A 14,452-nucleotide genomic window follows, 5' to 3' on the forward strand; every position below is an offset into this window, starting at 1 on the left:
TCCCTGAGGCCCGGAGTCCTGTGTGGAGCCGGTAGAGTAAGTCCCATCTCTGCTTCCAGCTCTGACGATGCCACTAAAGCCCCCCGTGCCCTGCACCCATCAGCGCCGAGTACACCTCACCATGACTTAACTACAGTCCCCACCCTTCAACCTGACGCCAGGGCTGCCCATAGAACTGTCCTCTTCCTTTGATGCCTGTCTGTGCCCCAGGCCGCTGGGAGGCCTTCTCTCCAGGCCCGGAACAGAGACAGGCAGCCATCCCAAGTCTGGGGGCTCATCTCCCTCCTCCTCCTGCTTCCCACAGAACCACGAGTTCATAGACGAGCAGATGTATGAGCAGAACTGCCTGGAGAGCTCGATGCAGAACTACCCGTCCACGAGAAGCCCCTCGCTGTCCAGCCACCAGGGCCTCACGACCACCTGCTGCTCCCGTCGCAGTAAGAAGACCACACACCTGCCCAACTCCAACCTGCCGGCCACCCGCCTGCGCAGCATGCAAGAGCTCAGCACCATCCACATCCAGGGCAGTGAGCAGCCCTCCCTCACCACCAGGTGGGCCTTCAGCCTCAGGAGCACCCCTAGCCCTCTGCCCCCTCATCTGATGCCCCTCCCCCTTCTTGTTGTCCTGACAAGTTAACCCAAAGGCTCTTTGGGGGATACTGTAGCAGACTTAGGCCCAATGTGTGGTTAGATACCAGAAAAAAAACTCCCCCCAAAATCCACAAATGACCTATCCCAGTGCAAAGAATGGACCAAGAAAATAATGCTCACAATTATGTCCAACACAGCTTATCCCAGGCTGGTTTTGAATCTCAGACTGCCTTTCCCTCCTTTCTCTGCATATATCTGTCCCCCTCCAGTGAACTGCAAGGAATTCCGGGAAAGCAGTAGTCGAATGCCACGAACGATAGGCAAACCACCCACCAGAGGGAAGACATGTCCTTTGAGTCCAAAGCCTAATATCCAGGACTTCGCAGTTGTTGGTAGTTGAGGCCTAACAATGAGAATGAGTAATTAGGGCTGATGTCCAAAGCAGAGACGGAGGCAGGCTGAAGGCTCCTCCTAGTTTCCATGAGCTAGAGAGGTTGGGGGGGGGGGGGGGGGGGGGGGGCAAGGAAGCTCCTAGTTTCCATGAGCTAGAGAGGTTGGGGGGGTGGGGGGGTGGGGGGGGCAAGGAAGCTTTGGGACACTAGCAAGAGCCACCATCCTCAACTCACTCTTTTATTTTTATCCCAGTCGCTCCAGCCTTAATCTGAAAGCAGACGACGGACTGAGACCAAACTGCAAAACATCCCAGATAACCACAGCCATCATCAGCATCCCCACACCCCCAGCGCTAACCCCCGAGGGGGAGAGCCGGCCACCCCCTGCCAGCCCAGGCCCCAACACGAACATTCCTGCCATAGCCAGCAACATCGTCAAGGTCTCCGCCTTGTAAAACCACTGGACACAGGGCCATGTGGGCAGTGGGAGTGAGGCGGCTGGCATGTTGGTGGATGGCCACTGGACCACCCCGTCCCCTTCTCCCTGCCCCACTGCCCCCTCCCCAGCACTGAAACTCATGCCGGGGAGGAACAAGAGCAGCAGAGGGGCCCCAAGGTTCACAGGTGTGGACACAGCCCTGTGGTCCTGCCTCCCAGGGGCCAGAGGAAGGGAGGAGGGTAGGGGATGGGATGTGGGGGCAGAGGCTGCTGCATGCCAGGACAGGGACTGGAGGGGGAGCCTCAGACCAAATAGCAATTGCTTCTGGAGACCCCAGTGAGGAAAACAGGAGACCGAGAGCAGCACAGAGGCCCAATTGACACATGCAAAACAGGAAGAAAATATAACACTGTGTATCTAAGCACCTTTTCAAGGCTCTTAATGGATAATATTTATTCAGGGGAAAAGGTGGAAAACAAAAACACCAACGGATTTTTGTGCACCGTTTTTCTCCATGGACCCAGTACCTTTGAACCAAAACAACGCATTTTGTGAGGTTTGGTTTTGTGTGTGTGTGTTTTTTCCTCCTTTTATAGCAAAAGCTTTTAGGCTAAGCAGCCAGTTACTGCTGAGTTATCTCTCCATCCCCCCAGGTGGGTGAGGTCAGCAGAGCCCCCATTGCCCTGCCAACCTGCAGAGCTGCCATGACCACACAGCAACATGTCCCCTGTCTGTCCGTCCCCTTTGTCTCCGTCTCTCTCTGCTTCACCCCTGGCTGTTTGTCCGTTGTCCAGCGTCTGTGTCTACATGTACCCTGGTGGCCCCGAGACATGCCAGGGAAGCTTCCCCACGCAGGCACCTGCAGCTGAGTGCCTGGAAGTGGTGCATGTGGATGCAGCTGGGGAAGAGGGAGGAGGGAAGCGCCCTGCAAGAACCCAGTGCTCCCCTGGAGGTGGAACCCCGGGTGTTCGTTTCCATGTCTGGCTTAGAAGGAGAATGACCGGATCTATCACACTGGGATATCGAAAACGGAATCAACCGGCGCATGGTGCATGCCAGTGGAGAGGACAGAAGAGCCAGGGCTCGCCGCCGCCCATGGCTCCCACCATCAAGCCCACCCACAGCTACGCCCAGAGGCCACTTCCCTGCAGAGGGCGGCGGTGCAAGGACCACAGGCTGCACCAACGTGCAAAAGCAAGAGATTCTCGATGATCCTTACCTGGTCTGAAAGGTGTCCTGAGTTCTGAAGTCTTCAGGCCTAATGTCCCTGGAGACCCCCAGAGTGGGGGCGAGATGGTGCCCTCGTGCAGGTGAGGGGGTGAAGATTATTCCTGGGAACCTGGGCGCTTCTGTTCTGGTGGCTCTGCAGTCCTCTCCACTTCCACTGCTTACAGCAGACCCCGACCCCCAGCGGCCCTACTGCAGCCCTCTAGCCTGCGCGCTGAGGTACAGCCGCTCTCAGGAGCTCCGTGGCCATTCTCCAGCTGAGTGATTAGCTGTGTAACTAGGCCAGGAATCTGCCCGCCACGGCCATGTAGGTGCGTTTCACCGGCCAGGAGCCTGAGAACACCTTGGGTGGGCTTCCCTGTGAACCCTGCTCTAGTGACCCTGTACAGCAGGGAAGACAGGGCTAGGAGGTGGCCCCTAACTGGAAGGTGGGCAGAGGAGAGGGAGCCTTCCACCTTTATCTCCTTTGCTAACCTCATCGACCACGGACTGAGGCCTTTCTCTGGCCCCAAGGATTTCCCCCTAACACGAGAATGGGTGGTCCTGGCCCTCTGAGCTTATGGTGCAAGTAGGCAGAAAAGCTTTACAACAGGAATTCGTGTACACACCCAACCGGAACACACCTTCGAATAAGTACGCAAACCCCATCACTTCACACACCCGAGGGCAGGCAGAGGACCTGGCTGGACTCCGTTCAGAGAGCAGGCAGAGGACCAGAAAAGGAAGTTTTCTTTTGAAAGAATGGACAATGGAACAGAGTTAGGAATGTCTAGATATCCAAGTTTACATCCTGGGAACTGAGTGGGATACGGGATCAAGACGCAAATAAGAACACTGTTGCTTACACAGTCACACTGCCGGTGTGTAAGAAAGGTCCTCCCAGGGCCAGAGCAATGACTCACCCAACCCAGGATGTCCCATCCTGCATCGGGAGCACACAGTGTCCCCACAAAATTAACGAGCCAATTTTAATCATCATATCCCAGATAATTTCCCGTTTTTTGACCCTAATGAACTCAATGTTTGTATTCCTCCAGTTTCATTTCCAAGCCCCACACTCCGCCAGTTCCTAGGAGAAATGGCAAGTTAGACTCTCCCTTTGCCCCTGCCCGGCAGGGTGGCCTTAGCCAGGAGAAGACCCACTTGCCTCTGGTCCAAAGGAAGACGCCATCCAACCGAGGACAGTGGCTCATCTACTCTTACACTGAGTCCAGCCAGACCGCGCTGCTGCGTCTGGACGGAAACAGGAGGCCAGTGTGCTGAGCGGCCTCGTCGGTCTCGCTCACTGGCCTGTGACCGAAGAACCAGATGCCAGGGTCTTCCGCGCAATGGCTTTCTGGTGCAACGACCTTGAGCTTTCATAGCTCATCAACCACTTCAGCATAGTAGAAGGTCCCCCGAACCACTCAGCATTCAAGAGGGTTAAAAAGAAACCAATGAATAGGCCACATTCAGATGCATGGAAACCTAGGAAATAAAGTATTGAGAGTCTATCAGAACTAGAGGAGGCTAAAGACTCTTCTATAGGTTAGAGAAAGCTGAAGCTTTCCAGGGGAATTAAATGACTTGCTCCAGGTCATACAGTCATTTAATGTCAGAGCTGGGACCAGAGCACAAGTCCCTCGGCTGTCCGTCCAGTGCTTTTCCCCACTGCCTGGCAGAGCAGTGATGCCTCAGAGAAGAGCCATCAGAGGATAATGCTGTAACTACAGGCCTGATCTTATGCAGATGGCAGCACTGCATGGACTCTGCTACCACAAACCAGCCCCTGGACACCACCACTCCCTGGGCAGAGCTGGCCTGGACAGTCGACTCTGAGAAGCAGGTGCACAAGTGAACAGCCAGGTGTTTGTCAAATGCTCTCTTCCCAGTGCAGAGCGGGCGTGGACGTTTCAACGCCTACCTGCGGGGTCCTCTGGTCCCAACTGCGACCTCTGGTGTAGTAGGTCAGGCACTAAATCCTGGATGGGCAGGAAGAAGCTGAGTGACCTCCGCATTCACACAGCACAACTGTGATTGAAGCCAGGGCTCTGTCCTCCACGTCACGTTGCATTACTTGGAGGCTTGCTTATATTTTTAGCACCTGGATGTCAAGGGTGGTGATTAAACGTGAGCAGACATTCCATTCAGAACCACGCTGAGCCAGGACCCCCCCCCTCCCCCCCAAAGCAAACTCTGGACGAGTCCTCTTTCGCCCCCTATTTTCATAACTAATGTTGAGCTCAGGACTAATTGCATAGAATCCTGTTCACAAGGCCAGACATGCTCAATGACAGTTGAACACAACTGTCTACAATCACACAGGAGTATAAGACCAGCAAGTAGAAAGTGAAATTAAGAAAAAGAACCTGAACAGAATGTAAAGTGGACAGTTTGTGCTCATCTATACTAACAAAAAGTCAACTTGTGGACATGCTGAGGACTTTACCCAGTTTTCAAACTAGGATTCCCATAGTTCAGGATCATGTCACTTACTAGAATACAAGCAGGGGAAGTGTCCATTAAAACATGTACCTGGATTTTGTTCCTTTTTTAAAAAAAACAACCTGCACAGGTAATCACTGAAATTGAACTAAACTTAGACCTTGGGGTTATGAATGAATTCCAGTGGTCCAGACACCCTTACTGCAACTACCAGGTAACTAACTGCAAGGCAGAAAACTCAGTGCTGGGATCTTAGATTACTAAGGCGAAGCTTTAAAACGACTGGATGAAGGAGAAATTGTTACCCTCGGAGCCCAAACAGCATCATGAAAAGCATCATTCGAATGAACAGAAAGTGGTTATCAGCAAAAGAAACAGCTAAAGGGGTTCCTTTTCAGTCTTGTTTTCTATTTAGAATGTTCTATGTTCTTCTCATCATGTGTGGGATGACATTTGTCTTAGCAGGTTACTTAACTACACTGGATGATGTCACTCCAACCAGGGCAGGGCACTGACTCAAGTCCTGGGGCTCCTTGGACCAACAGACTATTTTACAAACCTGGGAGGTGGGAGGGATGGTATATTTTTGATAACCAGACATTCCAATGTAATGTTTTCCTTAGCAGTCACTCCCCCCGCCCCCATTAATGTTATCGTGAAAAATATCAAGTGTGTTCTTTTCTATTTTCGTATAATAAATGGGCTTTGCTTACCAACATCACAATGGCAAAGAAAAACTACTGTACAAAACTGCAGGAAGATAAACATGTGAAAACTTTCTATGGAAAAAAAGAGAAAAAAATACTGAGTTTCCTGTCGTCTTCTTTTGAAACTGTAGTGCGTATGTTACAACGTGTATCATTTACAGTATTGAGTCACGTGCCACTGCTGTACCGGATGTATCCAATCTGGATTAAACTATGTGCCACAAACCCTAAAATGATTGTTTATTTTAATACCAATTCTCCTGCTATACACTAGAAAAAAGGGTAATCTAAACAAAGGGATACTTTCAACCTCGCTAGAGAAAAGTCACAGCACATGAAACTACTATAATATTGTCTGACAACTGTAATCAGGGGGAAACAATTTTAAGTCAGAGTCTCAGAAAGGTGCTTAAAAGCCTAGTCCAATCTTCCCTCCCCGCCCCGCCTCAACTCGAGCACCTCCTCCGACGCCCATGGCAGTTCTCACCTGCTTGCATCTTTCATCACAGATGTTCGCCAACAGGAAAAGCATTTGATTGATTTGTCAACAGCTCTGCTTTGAGGCCCAGCCCTGTATTATTGAGAGAAATTCTACTGGTTCTAAGAATACACTGACTATATACTCCTTCATCTAAGGCAGAGGTGGGGAACATCCGGCCTCTGGGCCATATAAGGCATGTGAAATCATTAGGTCTGGCCCTGCCAAGGGATTAGGGACGAGTTAATTAAATGTTTGACCAAATATAGCAGGTTAATTTTTAAGTTCATAATTTTATATGGCCCACGAATGATGTTATAAATATCCAAATGGCCCTCAGCAGAAAAAAGGTTCCCCACCCCTGATCTATTTAAGCCAACGGCTCAAACTAAAAAAGCTCAAACTTGCCCTGGCCGGTTTGGCTCAGTGGATAGAGCGTCGGCCTGAGAACTGAAAGGTCCCAGGTTCGATTCTGGTCAAGGGCACATGCCCGGGTTGTGGGCTCGATCCCCAGTGGGGGACTTGCAGGAGGCAGCTGGTCCATGATTCTCTCTCATCATGGATGTTTCTATCTCTTTCTCCCTCTTCCTTTCTCTCTGAAATCAATAAAATTATATTAAAAAATAAAAATAAAAAAGCTCAAACTTAAGGGCTGTATAGAGTACAGCAAAAAGCCTGGGAACCAGCCAAACCAGTTTGGCTCAGTGGATAGAGCATTGGCCTGCGGACTGAAGGGTCCCAGGTTCGATTCCAGTCAAGAGCATGTACTTTGGTTGCAGGCACATCCCCAGTGGGAGGTGTGCAGGAGGCAGCTAGTCGATGTTTCTCTCTCATTGATGTTTCTAACTCTCCTTCCCTCTCTGTAAAAAAACAATAAAATATATTTTATTAAAAAAAAAAAAAGGCTTGGGAACCAGATAACAGAGCTGGAGTTTAGGTTCCATCACTTACTTACATGACTCCATGTCAGTCACTTTTCTCTTGGCCTCAGTCTGCTTCCTCATCTTAAACATGGGGGAGTTGGATGAAGTATCTTGAAGATCTGCTGTAACCTTAATAATTCTGATTCAGGTAGTGAGAGCAACAGGCATTTTCATGTCACCATGATGTGGCAACAACTATGGGAATCCTTTTAATTTCCCCACAACAACCACATCCCAAAGAAAATTAACAGAAAAGGAACATTAGGGCAAATGCATGATGCCGAAAGCCCTAGGCTGTGAAATTCATTTCAATCACAGATGCTCATATCCTTATCACCCACTAGGTGTCACTACAGACCCATAACTCAAATGATCTGTAGACAAAGTAACTGGAAACCAGATGTGCTTTGAGCAACATGTGCTCTTTTCATTAAAAAGCAGTGTTAACTGGGACACACACACTTGTTCACAGAGGCCCCAAATAATAAACACTTTGCCAAGACAAGAGAATCACCCTGTGCCCTGGAGGGTGTGGCTCGGTTGGTTGGAGCATTAACCTGGCACCAAGAGGTCGTAGGTTCAATTCCCAGCCAGGGCACATGCCCAAGTTGCAGGCTTGGTCCCCAATAGGGGGTGTGCAGGAGACAGCCAATTCATGTTTCTCGGACTCTCCCTCTCCCTTCCTCTCTCTAAAAAAAATCAAAAACATACTTTAAAAAAAGAGAATCACCTTGTGATGGAGTTCCAGTATCAGCCGTGACTATCACAAATATAATTTTATTTTTTAAGATTAACAGGTTTATTTACATTTAGGGGAAGAAAAAACCCTAAAACTTCAAACTACTCCCTTTTCTCATACGAGTTGATCCACAAGTACCCTAACTCCTCCTTCAATTATCTTTAGTATTTGAAGGCTGAAGCTTACCTTTAAACCACGTTTTTAAAAGATTAGTAAATTTTACTCAAGCTACTTTAAAAAATATTGCTTTAAAATTACCCCAACTCATAATTTATATTCTAAGTCAGAATTATCCAAAGCAGGTTGCCCAAAGATTTCTCTATGTTACCACCACCAGCCTAACTTAAATTAGATTAAGCCCAACTTGAAAAGCTGTCGTCAGACATTTAACCCATTCACACAAATTACCTGCATTTATAAAGACTCTCTAGTCATACCTGCATTTATAAAGACTCTCTAGTCACAAAATAATTCTTTTCCCTAGCCAGAAAGTATTTTCTCTTATTAGTAATATAGTAATTAGATCTTAGAACTGGAAGGGGCCCTAAAAGTCTTCTAGTCCAGCTTCCTCATTTTACTTATGAGAACTCTGGAACCTGAGATGTTTAAATGACTGGCATAAGGTAAAAAGGTAGGTAGCACAATGCTCTTCACACAAAGCATTCTCAAGTGAATTCACCTAAAACAGATTACAGGGACATGCACCTAGACCAGTGGTCGGCAAACTGCGGCTTGCGAGCCACATGTGGCTCTTTGGCCCCTTGAGTGTGGTTCTTCCACAAAATACTGACTTCTGCGCATGGGCCACAAAGTTTCAATCGCACTGTACGTGCGCACCCGCATGTGGTATTTTGTGAAGAGCCACACTCAAGGGGCCAAAGAGCCGTATGTGGCTCGCGAGACGCAGTTTGCTGACCACTGACCTAGACTGATAACTGCCAACAGTCTTTTCCACACACACAGATTCTTTCCACAGCCACAACTGCATCCCTTATTCAGGAAGGCTTCAGCTAAAATTTTCCTAGCAAACCCAATGGAAAATGAAACAATTAGTAAAATTTTCTTGTTATGCATATGCTCACCTCCAGCTTATCCTATATAATAAAAGGCTAATACGCAAATCAACCGAACGGCAGAACGACTGGTCACTATGATGCGCACTGACCACCAGGGGGACAGACGCCCAACGCAGGAGCTATCCCCGGGTGGTCAGTGCGCTCCCACCACCTCCACGGCAGCGCTAAGGCTGTACGACTGATGGACATCCCCCGAGGGCTCCCGGACTGCGAGAGGATGCAGGCCGGGCTGAGGGACCTCCCCTCCACACCCGCGCCCCCCCGACACCCACAGTGCATGAAATTCGTGCACTGGGCCTCTAGTTTTTTATTTATATATATATATATATAAAAAGACAAACACAAAATACAACAAACCTTAAAAGAGAATCCAATTAATTCTGAGACTAATGGGTAACCTCATTTCTAATTAAGATGCAGCGGTGCCCTATTTAAAATCCCCTAGCAATGACAAACTGCGCAATTGGCTACATTGAGGGGGAAAGGATAGAAAAAGAGAGGTATGTTCAATTATATAACAATGACAGACTTTTATTTAAATGAGTAATTAGTCTCTATTGACATACTGGTCCTAATTATGAATTTGCTATTTAGTGTTAATTCATTCACTCTAATCTGGCGATACCTGATACATATAAGCAAACCCTACCACTGGCCATCCCAAGCGACAGGAATCCAAGTTAAACAGAACTTTGGGATGGTGCTATGTGAGTGCTGGAAGGTAAATGCCAATGGCCTCGGCTGTGCTCACAGCCCTGTGGGAAATGATTATGCTGCCTAGCCACGTACGGACACAGGAACAGAGAGCTTTCCTTCCTTTTCAAAACTAAATAAATACGTATCGCTATCCAGGAGGGATTCTCTCACCACAAATACAGCTCACAGAAAAGGCCTGGGAGCCAAATGTGCTCCATGATAGGACTGCCATAGAGAAGAAATGAAAGAATAACTTTCATTTTTCTAAATCATAATTTATAGATGTATATCGCAGAAAAATGACTTCCCTTAGACCCTAGGATTAGGTAAAAACTGGAGGGAAGCTCTAGAATACACAAGACAAGGACACACGGGAAGAGTTTGAACAGAAGGAGTTCCAGCCTCCACCAGATACTTCACACGAAGAGTGAGGACCTCCCCGTAGCCCCCAGCATAAGGCCGTTCTTAACCTCGGCTCCTCATGGGCTCAGAGGGTCTCGGAACCCCTTGGAATTACACATCCAATTCTGGTTTACAGATGAGACATTTCCTGGGACATAGCTTTCATCAGATGCATAAAAAATGCAAAAAGTAACCAAGATGAGCCCTAACCGGTTTGGCTCCGTAGATAGAGTGTCGGCCTGCAGACTGAAGGGTCCCAGGTTCGATTCCAGTCAAGGGCATGTACCTTGGTTGCGGGAACATCCCCAGTAGGGAGTGTGCAGGAGGTGGCTGAATCGATGTTTCTAACTCTCCATTCCTCTCCCTCTCCCTTCCTCTCTGTAAAAAATCAATAAAATATATTTTTTTAAAAACTAACCAAGATGAAAAGCTGCTCCTCTTCCTGATGTGCTCAGCTGTTGAATGCAATGTGAAGAAGTGGGCAGCGTTCATAATCTTAGAAACAAGATATTCAACAGATGAACAAGATGTCAACAAAGTCGGCTAAGTTTGTATTTTTACTGTCACAAATAAGTTTACTGGAAGCAAAGAGCATCAAATCAAGTACTATTGGGAAAGTCGGAAGCAATGTTTACTCCTTCCTGCCTAAACCTAAAAGAAAGGGGATTTTCTGACCTATCACTTACAAATTTCTATAAGAACGTACATACCTCTATGCAAGTGCAGCCCAAGCCTTTTGTAAAGAACTCCGCAGCATAAACTGACCGTTTTCAAACCTCAACTTTTTATTTTCTTAAGTAAGCAGTGGTATAGCAGTCTTTTCAAATGTTTCTTTTTGGAATGGCTTATAGAAAATGGCACCTGGGACCTTTTAGCTCTTTGTCCCCAAATATTTCAAGAATACGGCCCATTAAATTTCTTAAAATAAGATAATATACCTAGTAGGTCAAACAATCTGAAAAATGAAGGTATCCCAGCAGAAAGCCTTAAGACTTTTCAAGCTCCTCAAAAATGCCACAATAGGCCACGCTACTATAGGTCACAGAGGACGGCTACTCAAAGGTATCACTTGTTGATGCTTCGGGTGGTCTGAGGTATGGCCGTCATCACTGGCTGCCTCGCATCATTTCCTGTAGGTAAATGGTATTCATGTGATAGGCCGCCATCCACCCTGGATGCCTCTGAGCATTCCAGTAGTAGGACTGTGAAGCAGCAGAATAGTACTCGTGCCAGGCCCTGTAGTAAGCTCTCCAGTACTCCTCGTAGTCCTGGTAGGTACCCGAAAGACCCGCCTGGGTGTCCCTCTGGCGGTCAGACCACTCATCTTCCTGGGGCTCTGTCTGCGGCCGACAGGAGCGCCGAGGGTTCCTGCGGCTCTGCTTAGCGCTCTGGCTAGCCCCCTCTTTATGCCTTGCCTTTGTCTGGGTTTCAGGTGATTCCTGACACTCTACCAGATTCGGGGTGTCATTTCCATTCAGAGGTTGTTCCAAAGAGGTATGGCCAGCCACAGGGGTCGATGCCAAGTCCTTCAGCTGCATGTCAGAAGAGCCTTCCACATGTGACTTATTTCCTCTGCTCTGGGACGAAGTCCTTGAGCTGTAAGAATCACTGTCGCTCTCAGAGTCTCCAGACTGACTACTACTTGCCAACACCCGCACTCTCTCTTCAGCAATTCCGTTCCTCACAAAACCATTGTGAGGGTTCCCAGCCCGATCCCCAGGACCCGTGTAGTGCCTGATGATCTCCACAGGCCTCTCCAGCCCCTCCTTGATATAGTGCTCATAATCCTCTGACAATTCTGCAAAAGTCAAAGCGCACGGCGGATGGGTTTTAAAGGAAGACAGACAAGGAATCTGTGGGAGCGACACAGGGGAGTCTGCTCTGGCCTGGTGCTGACTGTGGGCGCTTTCTGCAGGGGTCTCGGCAGAATGCTGCTCTTGCTCCTCCGACTGCACGGCCCGGCCCGGGGCTTTGGGCGATTCTGCTTTTTCAAGGATTCCACACTCCGAGTGGCTTTTCACAGGGAGCTTCTGTTTGGTGGTGTTTTTGGATTTGACTGACAGTGTAGATACAGAAGTATTTCTACAAGAAGCCATGTGGTTACCATGAGCTTTCTGAGTTTGAGAGGTTCTCTCTATTTTCTGCATTTGCTTTCTTAGGGGCTGGCTGGGTACACTTGCTAAGCCATTTGTGTGCACAGCAGCTTTAACCTCCACATCCCAATCCAAACATTCTTCCATCAGACCAGGAGGAATGGGATCTACAAAAAAGGAATAACATATTAACATTCTCCAGCTGCTCTAGACCAGCATTTTCTGAATGGTTTCATAAAACAAGTATCCTATACAATAAAAGCCTAATATGCTAAGTACCCGATCGTCCATTCAACCAATCAAAGCATAATATGCTAATGATATGCTAAAACCACTCAACCACTCACTATGACATGCACTGACAACCAGGGGGCAGATGCTTTGATCGGCCCGACCTCAGCAGTAGGTTAGCTTGCTGCTGGGCTCTGGCCGATCAGGACTGAGCAAGATGGCCAGACACGCCCTGGAGCCCTCCCGTGGCCCCTCCTCCCGCCCCGGCCGGCCCTGCCCCCAATCAGCCCCCATCGGGGCAGGCTGGCCAGACCCCACCCATGCATGAATTTGTGTACCGGGCCTCTAGTTTTGTACATAAGGACATAAGCTTAGAGCAGCAATTTTCAAGAGGTGTGCAATAAGAATTTTTAAAACATGCAATACCTGACTGTTTGGTCAGGCGCTCTGACCTCTTTTCCTAGATTTTCAAGTAAAACTATGACAGCAGCCAACACAACAATAGCCATCCAACATGAATAAATCAAAATTAAAGTTATATTTTTTGTCAGATCAGCAAAAACTATATTTTTTGGTGTGCCACAGAATTTTAATGATTAATTTATGTGTGCAATTAAATGGAAAAGGTTGAAAATTGCTGGCTTAGCGTAAAGAAATCTGTAAAAAAAAAATTTACAAAATGACTTATTACAAAGTCAGAATTATTAGAATCCACAGACCTGTGACTAATTTAGCTTTGTAAAAAATCACTAAAGGAGTTAAGCATAAATTGGTAAAATTTTCATTGTCAGGATTATTCAATCTATAATCTATATATATAAAAGGCTAAGTGACCAACCGTCCATCCAACCAACTGGTACATATGACGCGCACTGGCAATTTAAAAATAAACATTGACTTGCACACGAGCAATACATATAAAGCTCTCACTGATGCCAATCTAGACAGAGTAGGAATATTCCTACTTGAACCAGTTTTCGGACATGGTCAGTTATACGTTACTTTCTTTCAAGTTTGAAGAGCGTGTGACATTAAAGTTAAAGCTGTAAATACTTCATCACAAGGGAAATTAGTCAAGCATTCTGAAAGTGTTTTTACTTTTAATGTGATATACGGGGAGATATTTGAATAAGTTTAATCAATTTATCAGTCATTGTTTTTATCAATGTTGTTTTTATATCATGTTTTTGTTTTCATATCATGTCTTTGTTATATCATGTTACTGTTTATTAATCAATTTACATATTATTTTCATATACATTTTCTAATTTTCTTTCATCTTTGACACTTCTATTATCGAGAAAGGGCAAATAGTGATATTAAAATATTTCTTCTGCCGAAACCGGTTTGGCTCAGTGGATAGAGCATCAGCCTGCGGACTGAGGGGTCCCGGGTTCGATCCCGGTCAAGGGCATGTACCTGGGTTGCGGGCACATCCCCAGTGGGAGATGTGCAGAAGGCAGCTGATCGATGTTTCTCTCTCATTGATGTTTCTAGCTCTCTATCTCTCTCCCTTCCTCTCTGTAAAAAATCAATAAAATATATTTAAAAAAAAAAAATATTTCTTCTAATTAATTTCCTTTCAATGTGCACAAATCTGTGCACCAGGCCACTAGTAACTACATATCCCATATTCTAGGTCACGCAATATACTATATATAAGTATACAGTTATGGATGTGTATATACACACATATGTAGACTGATTATATACACTAACAAGCATACTAAACTACCACAGCAAATAAACTATATTTCCACATAAGAGTTCTTAGGGTTTTTGTTTTCAAGAGGTCATTAATAGTTTCAGACACACACTTTCTAAGATGGCACTTAAAAAGAGCAGCTTGAGAAATGATTCACTAAAATCAAAAGAAAACACTTCAAAAATTTCAAAACAGTGTTTAAAAGATACTGTTCCTTCCCCATGGTGACAAAAGAGAACATGGCAAGAATTGCCTTCACAGCGATATGCGGTAAAATATTCCCCTTTTATAAAACAACTAGAGGCCCGGTGCACAAAAATTTGTGCACT

The 14,452-nt window shown here is 46.7% G+C and overlaps 2 protein-coding genes across 4 annotated transcripts in view; one reads left to right on the forward strand and one right to left on the reverse strand.

Moving 5' to 3' along the window:
• The window catches only part of KCND3 (potassium channel, voltage gated Shal related subfamily D, member 3), a 197,134-nt gene extending 191,121 nt beyond the window's left edge, over window positions 1-6,013 (forward strand). For all 3 annotated transcript variants that reach the window (XM_005860005.2, XM_005860006.2, XM_005860004.2), the window contains 2 exons: window positions 305-552; window positions 1,237-6,013. In XM_005860005.2, coding sequence (XP_005860067.1) covers window positions 305-552; window positions 1,237-1,438 — 450 coding nt within the window. In that variant the 3' untranslated portion in view covers window positions 1,439-6,013. The remainder of the gene's footprint in view (window positions 1-304; window positions 553-1,236) is intronic.
• Window positions 6,014-10,585: 4,572 nt separating this feature from the next.
• The window catches only part of DDX20 (DEAD (Asp-Glu-Ala-Asp) box polypeptide 20), a 16,467-nt gene continuing 12,600 nt past the window's right edge, over window positions 10,586-14,452 (reverse strand). Inside the window, exon 10 of the mRNA XM_014534600.1 lies at window positions 10,586-12,354. Within this exon, the coding sequence (XP_014390086.1) occupies window positions 11,201-12,354 (1,154 nt within the window). The 3' untranslated portion in view covers window positions 10,586-11,200. The remainder of the gene's footprint in view (window positions 12,355-14,452) is intronic.

Source organism: Myotis brandtii, unplaced genomic scaffold (assembly GCF_000412655.1).
Source record: "Myotis brandtii unplaced genomic scaffold, ASM41265v1 scaffold131, whole genome shotgun sequence".
In the NCBI taxonomy this organism is placed as follows: domain Eukaryota; kingdom Metazoa; phylum Chordata; class Mammalia; order Chiroptera; family Vespertilionidae; genus Myotis; species Myotis brandtii.